We start from the raw sequence: 14,186 nt of genomic DNA, 5'->3' as shown, positions 1-14,186 counted from the left end.
GAAGCTGTGTAAGGAATAGTGCAGTGGTTTGAGCACTGACCTGCTAAATCTAGGGTTGAGAGTTCAATCCTTGAGGGGGCTGCTTAGGGATCTGGGGCAAAAATCAGTACTTGGTCTTGCTAGTGAAGGCAGGGGGCTGGACTTGATGATCTTCCAAGGTCCCTTCCAATTCTAGGAGATACATATATCTCCAATTATTATAAAGCCTGACTACAAGGGGATTTCAGGATATCAGATTTTGGATAAGACATATCATGGGCTTCTCAATGATCTCAGCCAGAAAGAAAAGCCTCAGCATCGGGCTGCAGTTGACAAAGCTATGTTAATTCTTCGAGGCTGGGGCCACTTTTTGTTCTGTTTGTATGGCACCTAGCACAATGGGGTCCTAGGACATGAATTGGGCTCATAGGCATTACCACAGTACAGATAAGTAACAATTTGTGTCCATTTTTAAAGTATGTTTGACTACAATTTGTTTGCAACTTCCCTGCAGCTTTCCCTCTCTGAGGGAGGGATTAGGTCCAAATCATAATAGCTTACAATAGCTTAAAAACCTCTAACTAGAATACTGCATAAGACTCATTTGGAGGGCACGGAATGGGGCAGCACAGCAAATCCTTGTTCCTTGACTGAGTATCCACTTTGACCCTAAATCCACAGAGGTTGTTCTGAATCAGTCACGACTTCTCTGTGAAGAACTTAACTTCCTCAGAGTAGAAAGATCCCACCCAGAAGAGTTCAGCATTTCCACAGTGGTCATCACAGAGGACAGGAAAGCCCACCTATCTCCCAGAACAGCTATAGCAAAGTAACAGTAGTATAGAAAATATTTGGGACTGAGTCACTCCATTACATCATGCTTACACAGCTATAATTCCACTGAAGTTAAGGGAATTACACCAATGTAAAACCCATGTAGCAGAGTGGAAAATCAGTCCCCTTTAGGTCACAGGCAACAAGATCCATCACTGGATTTCCACCAGCAATGCTCTAATTTCCTTCTCTCTCATCCCGTCTATTGGAGGTCATTATTACACTAAGGTGACCTGTCAGGACTGTTCAGAAAGTGGGGACGTTAAAGGACCATAGTGTAAATGGTCACAGTGTGACAGTTCTAGTGGTAACCAGGACCTTGAATTACCTTGTTACCCCTTCCGCTGGACATTAAAGAATGATGAAAGGCAACAGAAATATCCTGATGCTAGCAGAAACACAGATGCTGGCAGAAACACTGATGCTAGCAGAAACACAGAAATAAATGTGGGTTCCTTTCCCATACTTGTGGTGGCATGGAGCAATCAATGCCATGCACGTTACAATGAAGAATAAACAGGATTCACACTGTTGGAACACAGTCAATTAAGAAAAATACTGGCTGCATTCTGGAAATATTCCCATGGTGCCACACTATATGTGGAGTTGGTGGGTAGGAGGAGTGAAGGTGTGATAATTAAAAGAATTGCTACTTGATAAGTCACAGGAGCTAATGCGTTAGTTTAGCATGCTGGGAAGTTAGAATGTTCCCAGCTGCTGCGAAGACGGAGTATAGTTTGATCCCTGGCACCATTAGTTGGGACAAGATGAATCACAAATGCTCTAATAGTGAGTTTCCATGTCACAGTGTGCCAGATGGAGGTGGTTACTTCTCTGATTGATTGCCTCTTGGGCTACAAAGAGGTTTTCCAGCAGGCTAATTCCTTTATGTTGGCATACAACCTTCAGGGATCAGCAGGTCCTTCTTTGGTCAATACTACATTGGAATCCTTGCACAGCAATAGTGTGGCTCCCCTAATGGGGAAAGGCATTGAGGAGTAAAGAAGAAAGAAGTGGGAGTGAACGAATACAAAAATAAACCTCAGTTCCCTTGCATCCATAATAGATGTTGTTGCAAATGAATCTTCAGACACGTGCTGAGTTAACGGGCATGAACAACACTGAAACATCCTTTAGTTAAACCCAATACTTTACAAAGGCTAATTGAAAACGGAAGGAATGATGGGGGTCTAGAGAGAGAGAACAGCTTTATTGTCAAGTATTGAATACGAAATCCCTGCAACAGATGAGTTTACATGCAAGCCTGCACGTCATCAGGGCAAAGATACAGTGGAGTTATTTCCCTCAGAACACAACAGCACCAGTCCCTTGCACTGCCCAGCCAGCTTTCTCAACTGTGAGCTTTAGAATATAAAAGCCAATAAGTAAGAGCAATAACTATAGCTGCCTGCTGGGAGCTAACTCTGCCTGTCATGCATTTGCTGGGTCCTAATACAGGACAGTGAATAAAGCTTCATTACAGAACAATGGAGTTAGCTGCCAGAGCCTACAGATTTGAATAAACAACAAATAAGCAACATCTGCTCCAGCATATGTGTATGGTAAAAAAAAAAAGTCACAAAATAAAAGAATTTGTAAATGCCAAAAGCAACACTAAACTGCCAGTGCTACTGTAGAGTGAATTTTTAATTGCACATGCATACGGGCAGGCTGTGGGTATTAGTCTCACATATGTCTGGTTGGTGCCAACCTGGGAGTATAGATGAATTTAATTAAATAAGGATTATCCCTTCTCCCCAGTACAATTACTTATTTATAACAATGATAAAATTGCCTAATAAAAATTGTAATTTTTTTTAAAACACAGAGCTAGAAAACACTGTTTTCCTTGTAAGTCATTCAGGGATGTTTGGGGGTTTGAGTGTCTTTTAAAATTAAGTCTCAGCTTTCTGCCAAAAAAGAAAAGAAGAAGAAGAAAAAAGCCTTATCATAAAGCCTGCTGCATTTAAATAGTCAAAATCTACATTATGGAGAAATATAAAGAAGGCACGCAACAGACAGGGAATTGGCTTTCATGGGGAGTGTAGAAAATTAAGCAATTGGACTAAAATTGAGGCCAGGCTACAGAGCCAAGGGAAAAGACCATTTAGGGTAGGTACTTCAATAAGTCACCCGTTTCTAATATGCTCCATTTATGCAAAATACTCTCTTGGTAGTTAGCCCTACTTCTTCAGCACCTAGCAATATATCCAGAGGTAACAGAGTGGAACAGCTTCCATCCCTGTTTTCAGATACTTGAAATTTACATTTCTTACAGTAGATCCTGCTGGCCAACCAAAAAAGAGGTCTCATTGTGCTAGTTACTGTACAAACACAGTAACAGACAGTCCCTGCCCCCAAAGAGATTACAATCTATATTAGCATTCACTTTTGGAGCTGATGTTTTCCATAATTAGGTTCCTATTTGGCAAAGCACTTCAGCATGTGGCTTTAAGCATGTGCTTAAGTCTATCCCTGCTTAAGTCTATCCCTGTCCTGGAATGCACTTAAGGACATACTTAACTTTAAATACATGCTTAAGTTCATAGCTATTCAATTTAAGCTAAGCATATACTTAAGTGCTTTGCTGAACTGAGGCCTTAAGGTTAGATCCATAAAGGGGACTTAGACTCAGTGGTACAAAGTTCTAGGTACCTTGCCCTCAGTGGAATCCACAGTTCTGAGTTAGGTACCTAAATAGATTAGAGGATCTGGCCCTACCCTGTCTTCTTTGAAATTAAGACAAATATCAATAGTACCATAACAACAGAGAAAGACAGGTGTAGACAACCTATGACCACCAGTCCGGGGGGCTCTGCATTTTAATTTAATTTTAAATGAAGCTTCTTAAACATTTTTAAAACCTTATTTACTTTACATACAACAATAGTTTAGTTATATGTTATAGACTTATAAAAAGAGACCTTCTAAATATGTTAAAATATATTACTGGCACCCAAAACCTTAAATTAGAGTGAATAAATGAAGACTCAGCACAGCACTTCTGAAAGGTTGCTGACCTCTGCATTAGTATAACACTTGTACTATTTACTTATATGACATTGGTTGGCCATTTAATTGGATGACAAAGCACTGATGTCAGAGTAATCACATTCTACATATTGTACCATGAAATCTTGACTAAGCACATGCTTATTTCTGTCTTTTAGACCAGAATGCAGGGTACCTAGTTATTCCTTTACTTATAGTGAGAACAGTATAATTATGTGATCTGCAGCAATTAATACCATTTGTCATTACATGGTACAGTAATTCACTGGAGCTGGACAAATAGTAGGAAACACTATTTGTGAGCATTTTAGCAAATCCTGAATTGGTTTGGCTGTGGTCACTCTCTGTGAATACTTGTGCAAATGAGGTTTTCTTTGCACAAATGTTGGGGAATGACTGTTCTTTGTGTGAATACCAGTATGAAGATTATTTGTGCATTGGTGTGGGAGCTTGTCTCTATTTATAAAGCTTCAGTTGTCATTCAGGAAGCAGAAACAAAACAATACCATGTAACTGAGGTGATTAATACACTGTGAATAGCAAACAGGAGGACCTTATCCAAAGCCCAGCGAAGTCAATGAGAGTATGTTTACACTGCAATAAAAACACCTGTTGCTGGCCTGTGTCAGCTGACGAGGGTTCACAGGCCTTGGCCTGCAGGGTTGTTTAATTAGCGGTTAGACATTTAGGCTCAGGCTGGCCATTGAAGAGTCCCAGAGTCCAGGCTCCATCCTGAACCTGGATGTCTACACTGCAATTTTTTAGCCCCACAAGCTCTGGTCAGCTGACACAGGCCATTGCAGGTGTTTTATTGCAATGTCAACATACGCTTTAGAGTCGTTCCATTGATATCAATGAGCTTTGGATCAGGCCTATAGTGAACAGCCAAAGACAGGACCAAATGAACAATCCATAAACTGGAATACACCCACATACAGTGTTTATTGAATGATTATGTATAGCTAACACAACCATTCAAACAAAAACGTGCTCACAGATCATTTGGAAACAGAAAGAAAGAAAGGCTGTTGGATAAATTATTCACTGTAAATAGTATGATCAGCTCTAGCATTTACTAAGTGAAGTTTATGCACTGAGAGTGAACTCCTGGCCATACTGCAGTCAATGGGACTTGTGCTATTGATTACACTGCCACCAAGATGTCAACTCTTGGAGATGTCAACGCTTGGGTAAATCAATGGGATGCACGGATGATTTGCATCTATTGATATCAGGCCACTTATGTACGTGACTAAATATGGATTTGCATTTAAATAATCAATATCATTCTATTATGATATGGTAAAGCCCACTAGGATTTCTCCCTTTATTCCTTGCTGTCTGTTCCTTGCCACGCTCAAGCTCAATCACATAATGACTCTCCCTTGCTCTGGAGTTTGTCACTGATGCTTTGAATACAACTAAAGGGAGGAACTTGAGAACCCTGCTAGACATTCCCTGTTCTGGAGGCTGACCAGTCTGCTTCTCTAGTACTTCCCATCCATCTCTCTAGCAGGAAGAACTCAGGACTCAAACTCAGGTCCTCCCACAGGATGTCAAGACACACTTCCATTTTACTGTCGGTCCAGCAGTTTGTGCTTTAACCCTTTAAGCACTTAACACAGGCCCCAGCCTGGCAATGAGTTGTGTATGAGCAGACCTTTAAGACCTCTAGGCACACACATATATAGCCCCTTTGGCTTGGTGTGCGTACTTGCAAGTCATATGATTTTATTATGGGGAATGCTCATTTGGTTGACACATTTATAGTTGTGCATTCAAGCTGCATAGATGGTAGGAGCAGCTAGAGAATGCATTCTGCAAGAGATGAGAAATTAGAAAAAATACACAGCAAAATTAAAAAAAAACCATTTTATAGCTACATTTTATTTCTTAATACCCACCTGAAGTGCTGTCATGAAGGTTTCCCCCTGGAGTTTCATCCTCAAAGCTCTGGATCTGAGACAGAAAAATAACAAACAAAAGCAAAATCAGCTTATTTATTATTACAAGTGTATTTCCCCTTTTAGAATTAAGAATTTCCAACTGAAATATTGTTAAGTTTTCTTTTGGTGGCTCTTGTTTTTATTACTGTTTAGTATTTTAAGCCAGGATCTAGTCCTGGTCACCCTCCAACTCCCATATTTAACTGTCAATGCACAAAGGCCCCCTACCCCTGTACTATACATTCAAGTTCTTGGCACTGAACTGGCTCAAACAAATGCCCCTCAGAAAATGTGCCTTTATTAGCATAAATCAGACTATCGGGCGAAATTCTTGCAATACTGTGTAAGGAAGGGCAGGATTTTGCTCAGGGAATGTATTTAGAGAAGCACCCAAACCTCCTGTACAGGGATTGGTGCCTCCATTGTGCTAGATGCTGTTCAAAACGCATGCGGCTAGTTCGGCTCTTTAACTCCACTGTGCTGAACCACACCGCCTCAGAGAGGTAAAACAGTGTTTCATGTGTTTCTCTGCACGCTGGAATGGGGGAGGACAGCACCATGACCCCAGCCTTGCAGTCAGGGCTTAGCATTTTTCTTAGCCACTGCAGGACATATAGGTAAATGTAGGCTGGGACAAAACTCTTGTAGCAAAAGAAAAACTTGAAACAGGACTCGGATGAACGAGCCTCCTCTCTGTGGATCCAGAATCCCACCTCCCCAAGATGACCCTGGAAATTGGAAACCTTCCTTAATCTGCTGCCATCTTCTGTGGAGGAGGCATGGCCTCTTTCTCAAGTTTCAAATGTCTGTAGTTGGTTGCTGGCTGTTTCCTCTCCCCATTTCCTTGGTTCTTCAGGGTGACTGTAATTGTTGGCCTCCTTCCCCTATCTTTAATCTTTGGGTGGCTGGGAAGATAAGCCTGCTCCTCTGTGCATCCTCTTAGAATTGCCAGTATGGGGCAGTAGCCTTTCTGGACCTCTTTCTGCAGCAATGGGACCAGACACACTCCAGCTGATCCCACTGTTGCAACTGCACACTGTTCTTATATAAGACTAGGATTGACAAATATTCCAGGTTATTCCAGGTTATTCCTGATCTGCTTCCCATTGCTCCTAAAATGTATTGACAGCAGAACATCAGGGACTAGAGCCATTCCAATGGAATGTGGATCAGAGGACAAGCTATTGCTTTGAATGAGCTCGTTTTTAGGACACAGAGCTTAAGGAACAACTGCTGGAAAGCACATTGGCATTTTATACAATAGTACTTGTTGACACCACTGAAGTTTGTTTGTAAAACACCTGTGCCAAATATTTTGACAGTAGTTTTAACCTAAACTGAAAATCTTAAAACAGTCTGTAACACACAGAGAAAGAGGTCTGGCTTCTCTCCCTGGTGCGGGGATATGATGTTTGAAAATATTCTACTTTAGCTTTCATGCTGGATGAGAGAAGCCAGATCTAACTTGTATTTACCATCTGTACATGCACATTGTCCTTATACAGTACACAGAAACATAGAAATCTACCTTACCTCTTCCATTTCAAACGAATCTGGAGGCTTGCCCTTTAGACCAGACACCCTTCTGAGCATGTGGGTCAAGAGCAAATTGGACTCCTTCCTTGGTCTGTCTTTGATAGCCATCTCTGATGCAGAAGGAAGCTGGGGCTGCTTTATAGGTATATATGAATAAACCTGAGATTTCCCTGTTGGAGCCTGTGATAATGTCAGTGCATCATCCTCAATGGAAGATCGTTCCTCTGTCAGACCCACCAAGGTACTATTTTCAGAAAAGCCTGTCCTGATTGCTGTGCGCCGGTCCATCTCAGCATAGGTGGGAGACTGTTCTTCTCTATCCTTGAATGAATCTGAATTTCCAGAAGCCTGAGCACTCCTTTGCAGTATTGTTGCCTGTCTAGAAGCTTTTCTCAGAAGATGACCTAGCCTTCTCCGCTTGGCTCGTGTGGCGTCAACTTTGTCCCTCTCAATGTCTGTCATGCTCTTTTCTTCCCCATTACTCTCCTCTGATTTCTGTTGCTGGATGTTAACACCATTCAGCAAAGAGGAGAAGGCACTAGTCACATGATCCAAGACTTTCAGTTGTTGAAAACGTCCTTGAGTTTGATGGGAAGGGATGAAAAGATCCATTGTTAAAACAGAAAAGAATAATGCAGTCATGACCTAAACTAACACTATCAGGCTACACACAGTTGTCAAGGCAGTTCAGCCTTTCCCCTCTGCTTTTCTTCAGAGAGGCTGGGAATTCTTCAAATAAAAGGCTGCTTTGGGAAATGAATGGATTCTTTTTTAGTCCATATTTTAAAGGCCAAATTTTGAAGAATGGTTTCCAAAGTTCTGCAACCAACATTTGCAGGGCATACAGAGAGAGCTGCATGAATATAGCTTTGGGAGCCTAACTTGAAACTCAAAGATTCAGCAAAGAATGTAAACATGTGCTTAGACTGAACTTTAAAGAGCATGTTTCTGAGCTACACTATGGGCCCTATACTCCATGCTGGCAGTTAACACAGACTTAAAGGGCCCTTAGTGTAACTAAGAATCACTCCCTAAATGTTTTGTTGAAAAGGGATGGATTTAGGTGCTTAAAGATAAACATATGCTTAAGTGCTTTGCTAAATTGGGGCCACACATGTTACATGTATGTGAATTAAGATGAATTGTATATTTGAAACAATTGACTATCTTCTGGAGCATAATTAATTTTAAAACTTTTCACTGTTAATGAATACATGAAGGGCCTGATCCAAAGTTCACTGAAGTCAACCAGTCTTTCCATTGACTTCAAATGGGTTTAGGATCAGGGTTATAATGGCTTGATTGTGCAACTCTTAAATCAGGTAGTACTTATAGAAACAGTTTCATTGAGCTCATTGGGTCTACTTGTTTTAACACTACTCAGCATAATTAAGCACTGCAGAATCAAGCCTCAAGTTCTCAAACACCATAAGCTGGATCTGATTCCAGTATTAAGACTGAATAGCGATTTGTACTATGAGTCACTCCACTGAGCTTAATTGCTGTACCCAGAGTATGGTGCTACTCACTGTGAATAAAGGTATCAGATCAGTTCTCAAATATTTACAGTTGGCTGTCATCCAAGACTTCTGTAAATGTACAAACCCTTTAACTGGTAGCGATTAAGTACTGTAATTTATTTCAATAAATAGTTCACTGTATTAACCAATACAACCCCTAAAGGCTCTGTTCTTGTTTTCAGAGCAACAGAAAGCAAGAAGTGCATTGTCCTCCACAGACACAGCAGAATGCACACACACAGAAGTTTCATAAGGTTCCCACAGCTTGTTAAGCTTATTAAGTCTCTGTAATTTGCTGGCGAATATTCCACAGCATAACAGCTAAAGGGAAATGTTTTACATTTTCATCTGTTTTATAAAAAAAAAATTAACCCAAAGAATTTTGGAGATTTCCAACATTGTAAAATGTTGTCAGGTTATTGATAAAAGGAGCTACAACACATCTGCCTGTCTATTGTGCCCCAAACCCTTCCTGAGGCAATGAAAATGTCAAAAGGGCTCCTGATTCCTTGAGAAATTCACTAAGGAGAATAGATGGCAAAGTTCTAACATTCTTGGCTTCCATTTCTCCTAGTGAGCAGCCAAATTTATTGCATTTATTCTGCATGCAGCCTGTTAGAGCCGCTTCACTGATGATTAGACAACAAGGGGATATTTAACATGGATCTGAGCTGGGCCTCTGCATGAGGGACCAGTATCCTGACATATAATTCCTGACTGTTACCATTTCTGTCTAAGACTCATGTTTTTCCAAACACTGCCTGATTTTTAGCTTCAGAGGAGGATTTTGCCATCCCAAAGCTTTTTAAGGATGATGACAAAGCTCTCACTAGCTCCAGTTAAAAACTAGTAATTGGATCTACCAGTATACAGAGTACACAGCGGTATTTTGTGATATAAAGGTTTTATTGGCATGAGTTTGGGATGATGATATGACTCATTCATGGCTTTGCATATCAATGATGCCATCACATATTCCCCAAATAAAACTTATATCCTCAGTATTGTACATTGTTAGGCTGTTAACCGTGTCAGCATGTAAAAATGCCAACTTCTAATCTCTTTTGAATTATTAGTGACAGAATGGTCTAACATTTCTAATTTAAATCAGAACCACCTTTTATAGTTTGAAATAGACTGCAAAAGCAAAACAACATGCCAAAAACTACCTCGGTTTCTGACAGCTAATGAATGAATTAAATAATGAGGAAAAAGAGAAGCAACCAATAATTCACTAATTGTGAATGTAATCAATCCACAGGGTCAAATCCTCCCCTTGTGTAATTACACCGACTTCAACCAAGTCACTGGAGAAACCACATCAGGCTAACATTGCTTCATTGCTTAATCCTCCCCATGCAGGCACCCCCATTGATTTCAGCGGGATCTCTCCCAGGAGTAATGTTTAAACATGTGAGTAAGACGAGCAGGTCTGAATTTAGCCCACATTACTTGCAGAGTTTTTAGCTTTTTTCCTAAATACTAAGGACCCAACTCTGCCAATCCGCACTCACTCAAGTAATTCTTGCACATGCATGCAATCCCACTGAAGACAATTAGACTACTCATGTGAATCAGGGCCTATTCACATTATAGCTGTGAGATCCTGATAACAGTACAGTTATCCCCACAGCCATTTACAACACAGCTGAAATCTGTAATATAGATGAGACTAAGTCAGGAGTAGTCATTAGGTGGACTGTGGGCCAAATCCAGACCACCAAATGCTTTCTGAATTAACCTCGAAATCTTTTTATTTACTACTTATCATTGTTATTGTTTTTTTTATTATTTTCTCTGGAGCCCTGACCTTGACTATACCTTGACCAAGAAATCTGGACCTGGACTACCCCTGCCTTAAGGAATAGAGATGAGACACTAGAATTTGAAGTTGTGTTGTAATTGTCTCAGGATAATTATGTTGCAAACAAGCCCACTGACTCAGTTATACAGCATGTGTAATTCGGTCCGTGTCTAAGAATTTGTAAGGTCAGGTCTTCAACATTTTAGTTTATTTTTACCTAAATCCCAAGGTGCATTGTCTAGAAGACTGTGCTATAAGGATCTTGAATCTCATAAGTTGCCATCACGGACATGAATAGGGGACCTTTTTAGTGGTGACTGGAAGTTTTCCAGCAAAATGTTTTTTAAATGGAACATGCAGTTTCTGTAAAAAAATTTCCATTAAAAAAAATTAAGCAAAATCTAAATTTTTATTTACCCTTTTGAAAATCAAGATGAATTATTTAATTTTGGCTCATGTCATCTTGGTTTGTCGAACTGAAATGCTTCATTTCAAATCAGCTCTACAACGATGCACTAGTCTCCCCTCTGATTGAACTGCTGTGATGGATCATGGAAGTCATAAGACCACAGTATACGTTAAAGATGTAGGCTGGCTAGGGACTCCAGACCATAAAAAAGAATGGGTGCATGAGGCACCCAAACTATAACTCCCATGAGGCATCACAGAAACTCAGGAGACACACGAGTGTTAAAATGAAAGGAATTTTTTTAGATTTATGAATGTTGAAATGTTTTCTTTGGATCAAATTAGGGCTGTTGATTAATGGCAATTAACTCATGCAATTAACTCAAAAAATTAATCGTGATTAAAAAATTAATCACCATTAATCGCAGTTTTAATCGCACTGTTAAACAATAGAATACCAACTGAAATTTATTAAATATTTTGGATGTTTTTCTACATTTTCATATATATTGTATTCTGTGTTGTAATTGAAATCAAAGTGTATATCATTTTATTACAAATATTTGCACTGCAAAATGATAAACAAAAGAAATAGTATTTTTCAATTCACCTCATACAAGTATTGTAGTGCAATCTCTTTATCGTGAAAGTGCAACTTGCAAATGTAGCTTTTTTTGTTACATAACTGCACTCAAAAACAAAACAATGTAAAACTTCAGAGCCTACATGTCCACTCAATCCTACTTCTTGTTCACCCAATCACTAAAACAAAGAAGTTAGTTTACATTTAGAGGCAATAAAGATTTAAGAATCTGAAGTGCCTTGCAAAATCTGAGAGGGATGACGTGCGGAGCATGCTTTCAGAAGTCTTAGAAAAGCAACACTCCAATGCAGACCCTACAGAACCTGAACCACCAAAAAAGAAAATCAACCTTCTGCTGGTGGCATCTGACTCAGATAATGAAAGTGAACATGTGTCAGTCGGCATCATCAGCATGGATGCATGTCCCCTGGAATGGTGGTTGAAGCTTGAAGGGACATTTGAATCTTTAGCGTATTTGGCACATAAATATCTTGTGACGCCAGCTACAACAGTGCCACGAGATTGCCTGTTCTCACTTTCAGGTGACTTTGTAAACAAGAAGTGGGCAGCATTATGTCCTGCAAATGTAAACAAACTTGTTTGTCTGAATAATTGGCTGAACAAGAAGTAGGACTGAGTGGACTTGCAGGCTCTAAAATTTTACATTGTTTTATTTTGGAATGCAGATATTTTTGTACATAATTATACATGTGTAAGTTCAACTTTCATGATAAAAAGATGGCACTACAAGACTTGTATTAGGTGAACTGAAAAATACTATTTCTTTTGTTTTTTTACAGTGCAAACAATTGTAATAAAAATAACTATAAAGTGAGCACTGTACACTTTGTATTCTGTTTTGTAATTGAAATCAATATATTTGAAAATGTAGAAAACATCTACATTTTTTAAAAATAAATAGTATTCTATTATTGTTTAACTGTGCGATTAATCACACGATTAATCATGATTAATGTTTTTAATTGCTTGACAGCCCTAGATCAAATATGTTGAAATGAAATGTTTTGACCTTTCTGATTCATAATTTTTTGAACTTTCGATCTCACAAAAAATATTGATATTAACAAATGTTGGTGTATTGTAATTTTCCCTGGGACAGAAATTCTAATATTTGAACAGCTCTAGGAATTTAAAATAAAATAGGAACTGATGACGGATCTTAACACATATGCCCTCCTTCTCTTTAAGCAACCTTTCCTCTGTGCCAGTGAATCACACAATAAATATATTGCACTCTGGATTTTATCATCAAAATATTAAACTATCTTTCAGGGATATTTAGAAGAGCTTCAGAAATGCAGTATTTAACATATGCAGAATATGATACAGAATAACTTGGGGAACCTCCATACTGATGATCCATGAGTACAAACTATGAAATTTCTCAAATCAGACGTGCACAGAGAATCATAAAAGTGGAAGAGGAAAACAGACAGGAAATGGAGTGAGTGAAAAAGGAGAGAAATTCGACTGACATGTTTTTCTTCTTCTAAAGACTTGTGTTTTCTGGCTATTCATTCCCAGCAAAGTCCTTTCCTATCTGAGGATGACTTGAACTAGCTAGATTTTCTAAAGAGTTCAGCTCCCATTTAAACACCACAATAAGTAGCTAGATTTTCAAAACAGCTCAGCATTTTTGGTTCTTAGCTCTTCTAAAAATCTGGCCATCTGTGTCACAATGGGAGCTGCTGGTTGCTGAGCTATTCTGAAAAATCAGAGCTGAAAACTTGGCTCCATAGAAGCGAATGGGAGTTTGGCCATTGATTTAGATGGAGCCAGGATTTCACCTCTGGCTTTTATTTAGATGCCCAACGGATTGCTGAGCTCTTGAAAATCTGGCTCAGTGACTATACAGAAAAATCTATTATCACCAATCAAACAGAAGCATCAACAAATAATACACCAACTGAGCTGCAAATGCATTTGAAAAGGTCAGATCAGCCATTAAATTGATCTAGAAATGCAGGAAAATAATAAATCTAACTTTACTGTGGAAGCCAAACTGCAGTTTATTCTCCCACCACAGCCACCAACAGGGAAACCCAAATAGAAAAGACTTCACTGGGAAATTAATACCTGGGAGATTTAAAAAACCCAACAACAACCCTAGAGAGACCACTGTGCCTAGTCAGACAGACAAATCTCTTCCTCCTCTGTCATCCACTCCTTTTCTCTCTCCCAAGCTAGATCTTAATCCTTTGCTCTTTCATTGTGATCTCTTTTCCTCTTCTCCTTCACTCTTCCACTTTTCTTCTCCTCCTTTAATTTGCCCTTCCTCCTCACTCCCTCCTTTCACTCATTGATTTTCTTCTTTCCCTCTCCTCTCCTCCATCTGGGGAGTTCTCTCACTCACACACCAATCTTGTTGATGTGTGGGTTTGCTGTAAACATTTGATGGGCACACAGGTCTATAAAACATTTTCTGTAAGCGTGGACATTTCTGTTGCATTTCTCATTTGATCATGTACTGCTTACTTGATGAAGTTTCTGAATAGGAAGGCAGCCAATATGTATAAGATCCTGCCTCAATGAGCATCTCAGGA

At 39.4% G+C, this 14,186-nt stretch overlaps 1 protein-coding gene across 1 annotated transcript in view; it reads right to left on the bottom strand.

Annotated features, from left to right (window-relative positions):
* ITPRID1 (ITPR interacting domain containing 1) overlaps window positions 1-14,186 on the bottom strand; it is a 62,589-nt gene that overhangs the window by 32,682 nt on the left and 15,721 nt on the right. The window contains exons 8-9 of the mRNA XM_075062572.1: window positions 7,305-7,885; window positions 5,730-5,784 (exon numbers count right to left, since the gene is read on the bottom strand). Of these exons, the coding sequence (XP_074918673.1) occupies window positions 5,730-5,784; window positions 7,305-7,885 (636 nt within the window). The remainder of the gene's footprint in view (window positions 1-5,729; window positions 5,785-7,304; window positions 7,886-14,186) is intronic.

The sequence above is a fragment of the Chelonoidis abingdonii genome, chromosome 2, assembly GCF_003597395.2.
Source record: "Chelonoidis abingdonii isolate Lonesome George chromosome 2, CheloAbing_2.0, whole genome shotgun sequence".
NCBI classification, from domain to species: domain Eukaryota; kingdom Metazoa; phylum Chordata; order Testudines; family Testudinidae; genus Chelonoidis; species Chelonoidis abingdonii.
The sequence above is the reverse complement of the archived record's forward strand: the minus strand, read 5'-3'. Positions and strand labels throughout refer to the sequence as shown.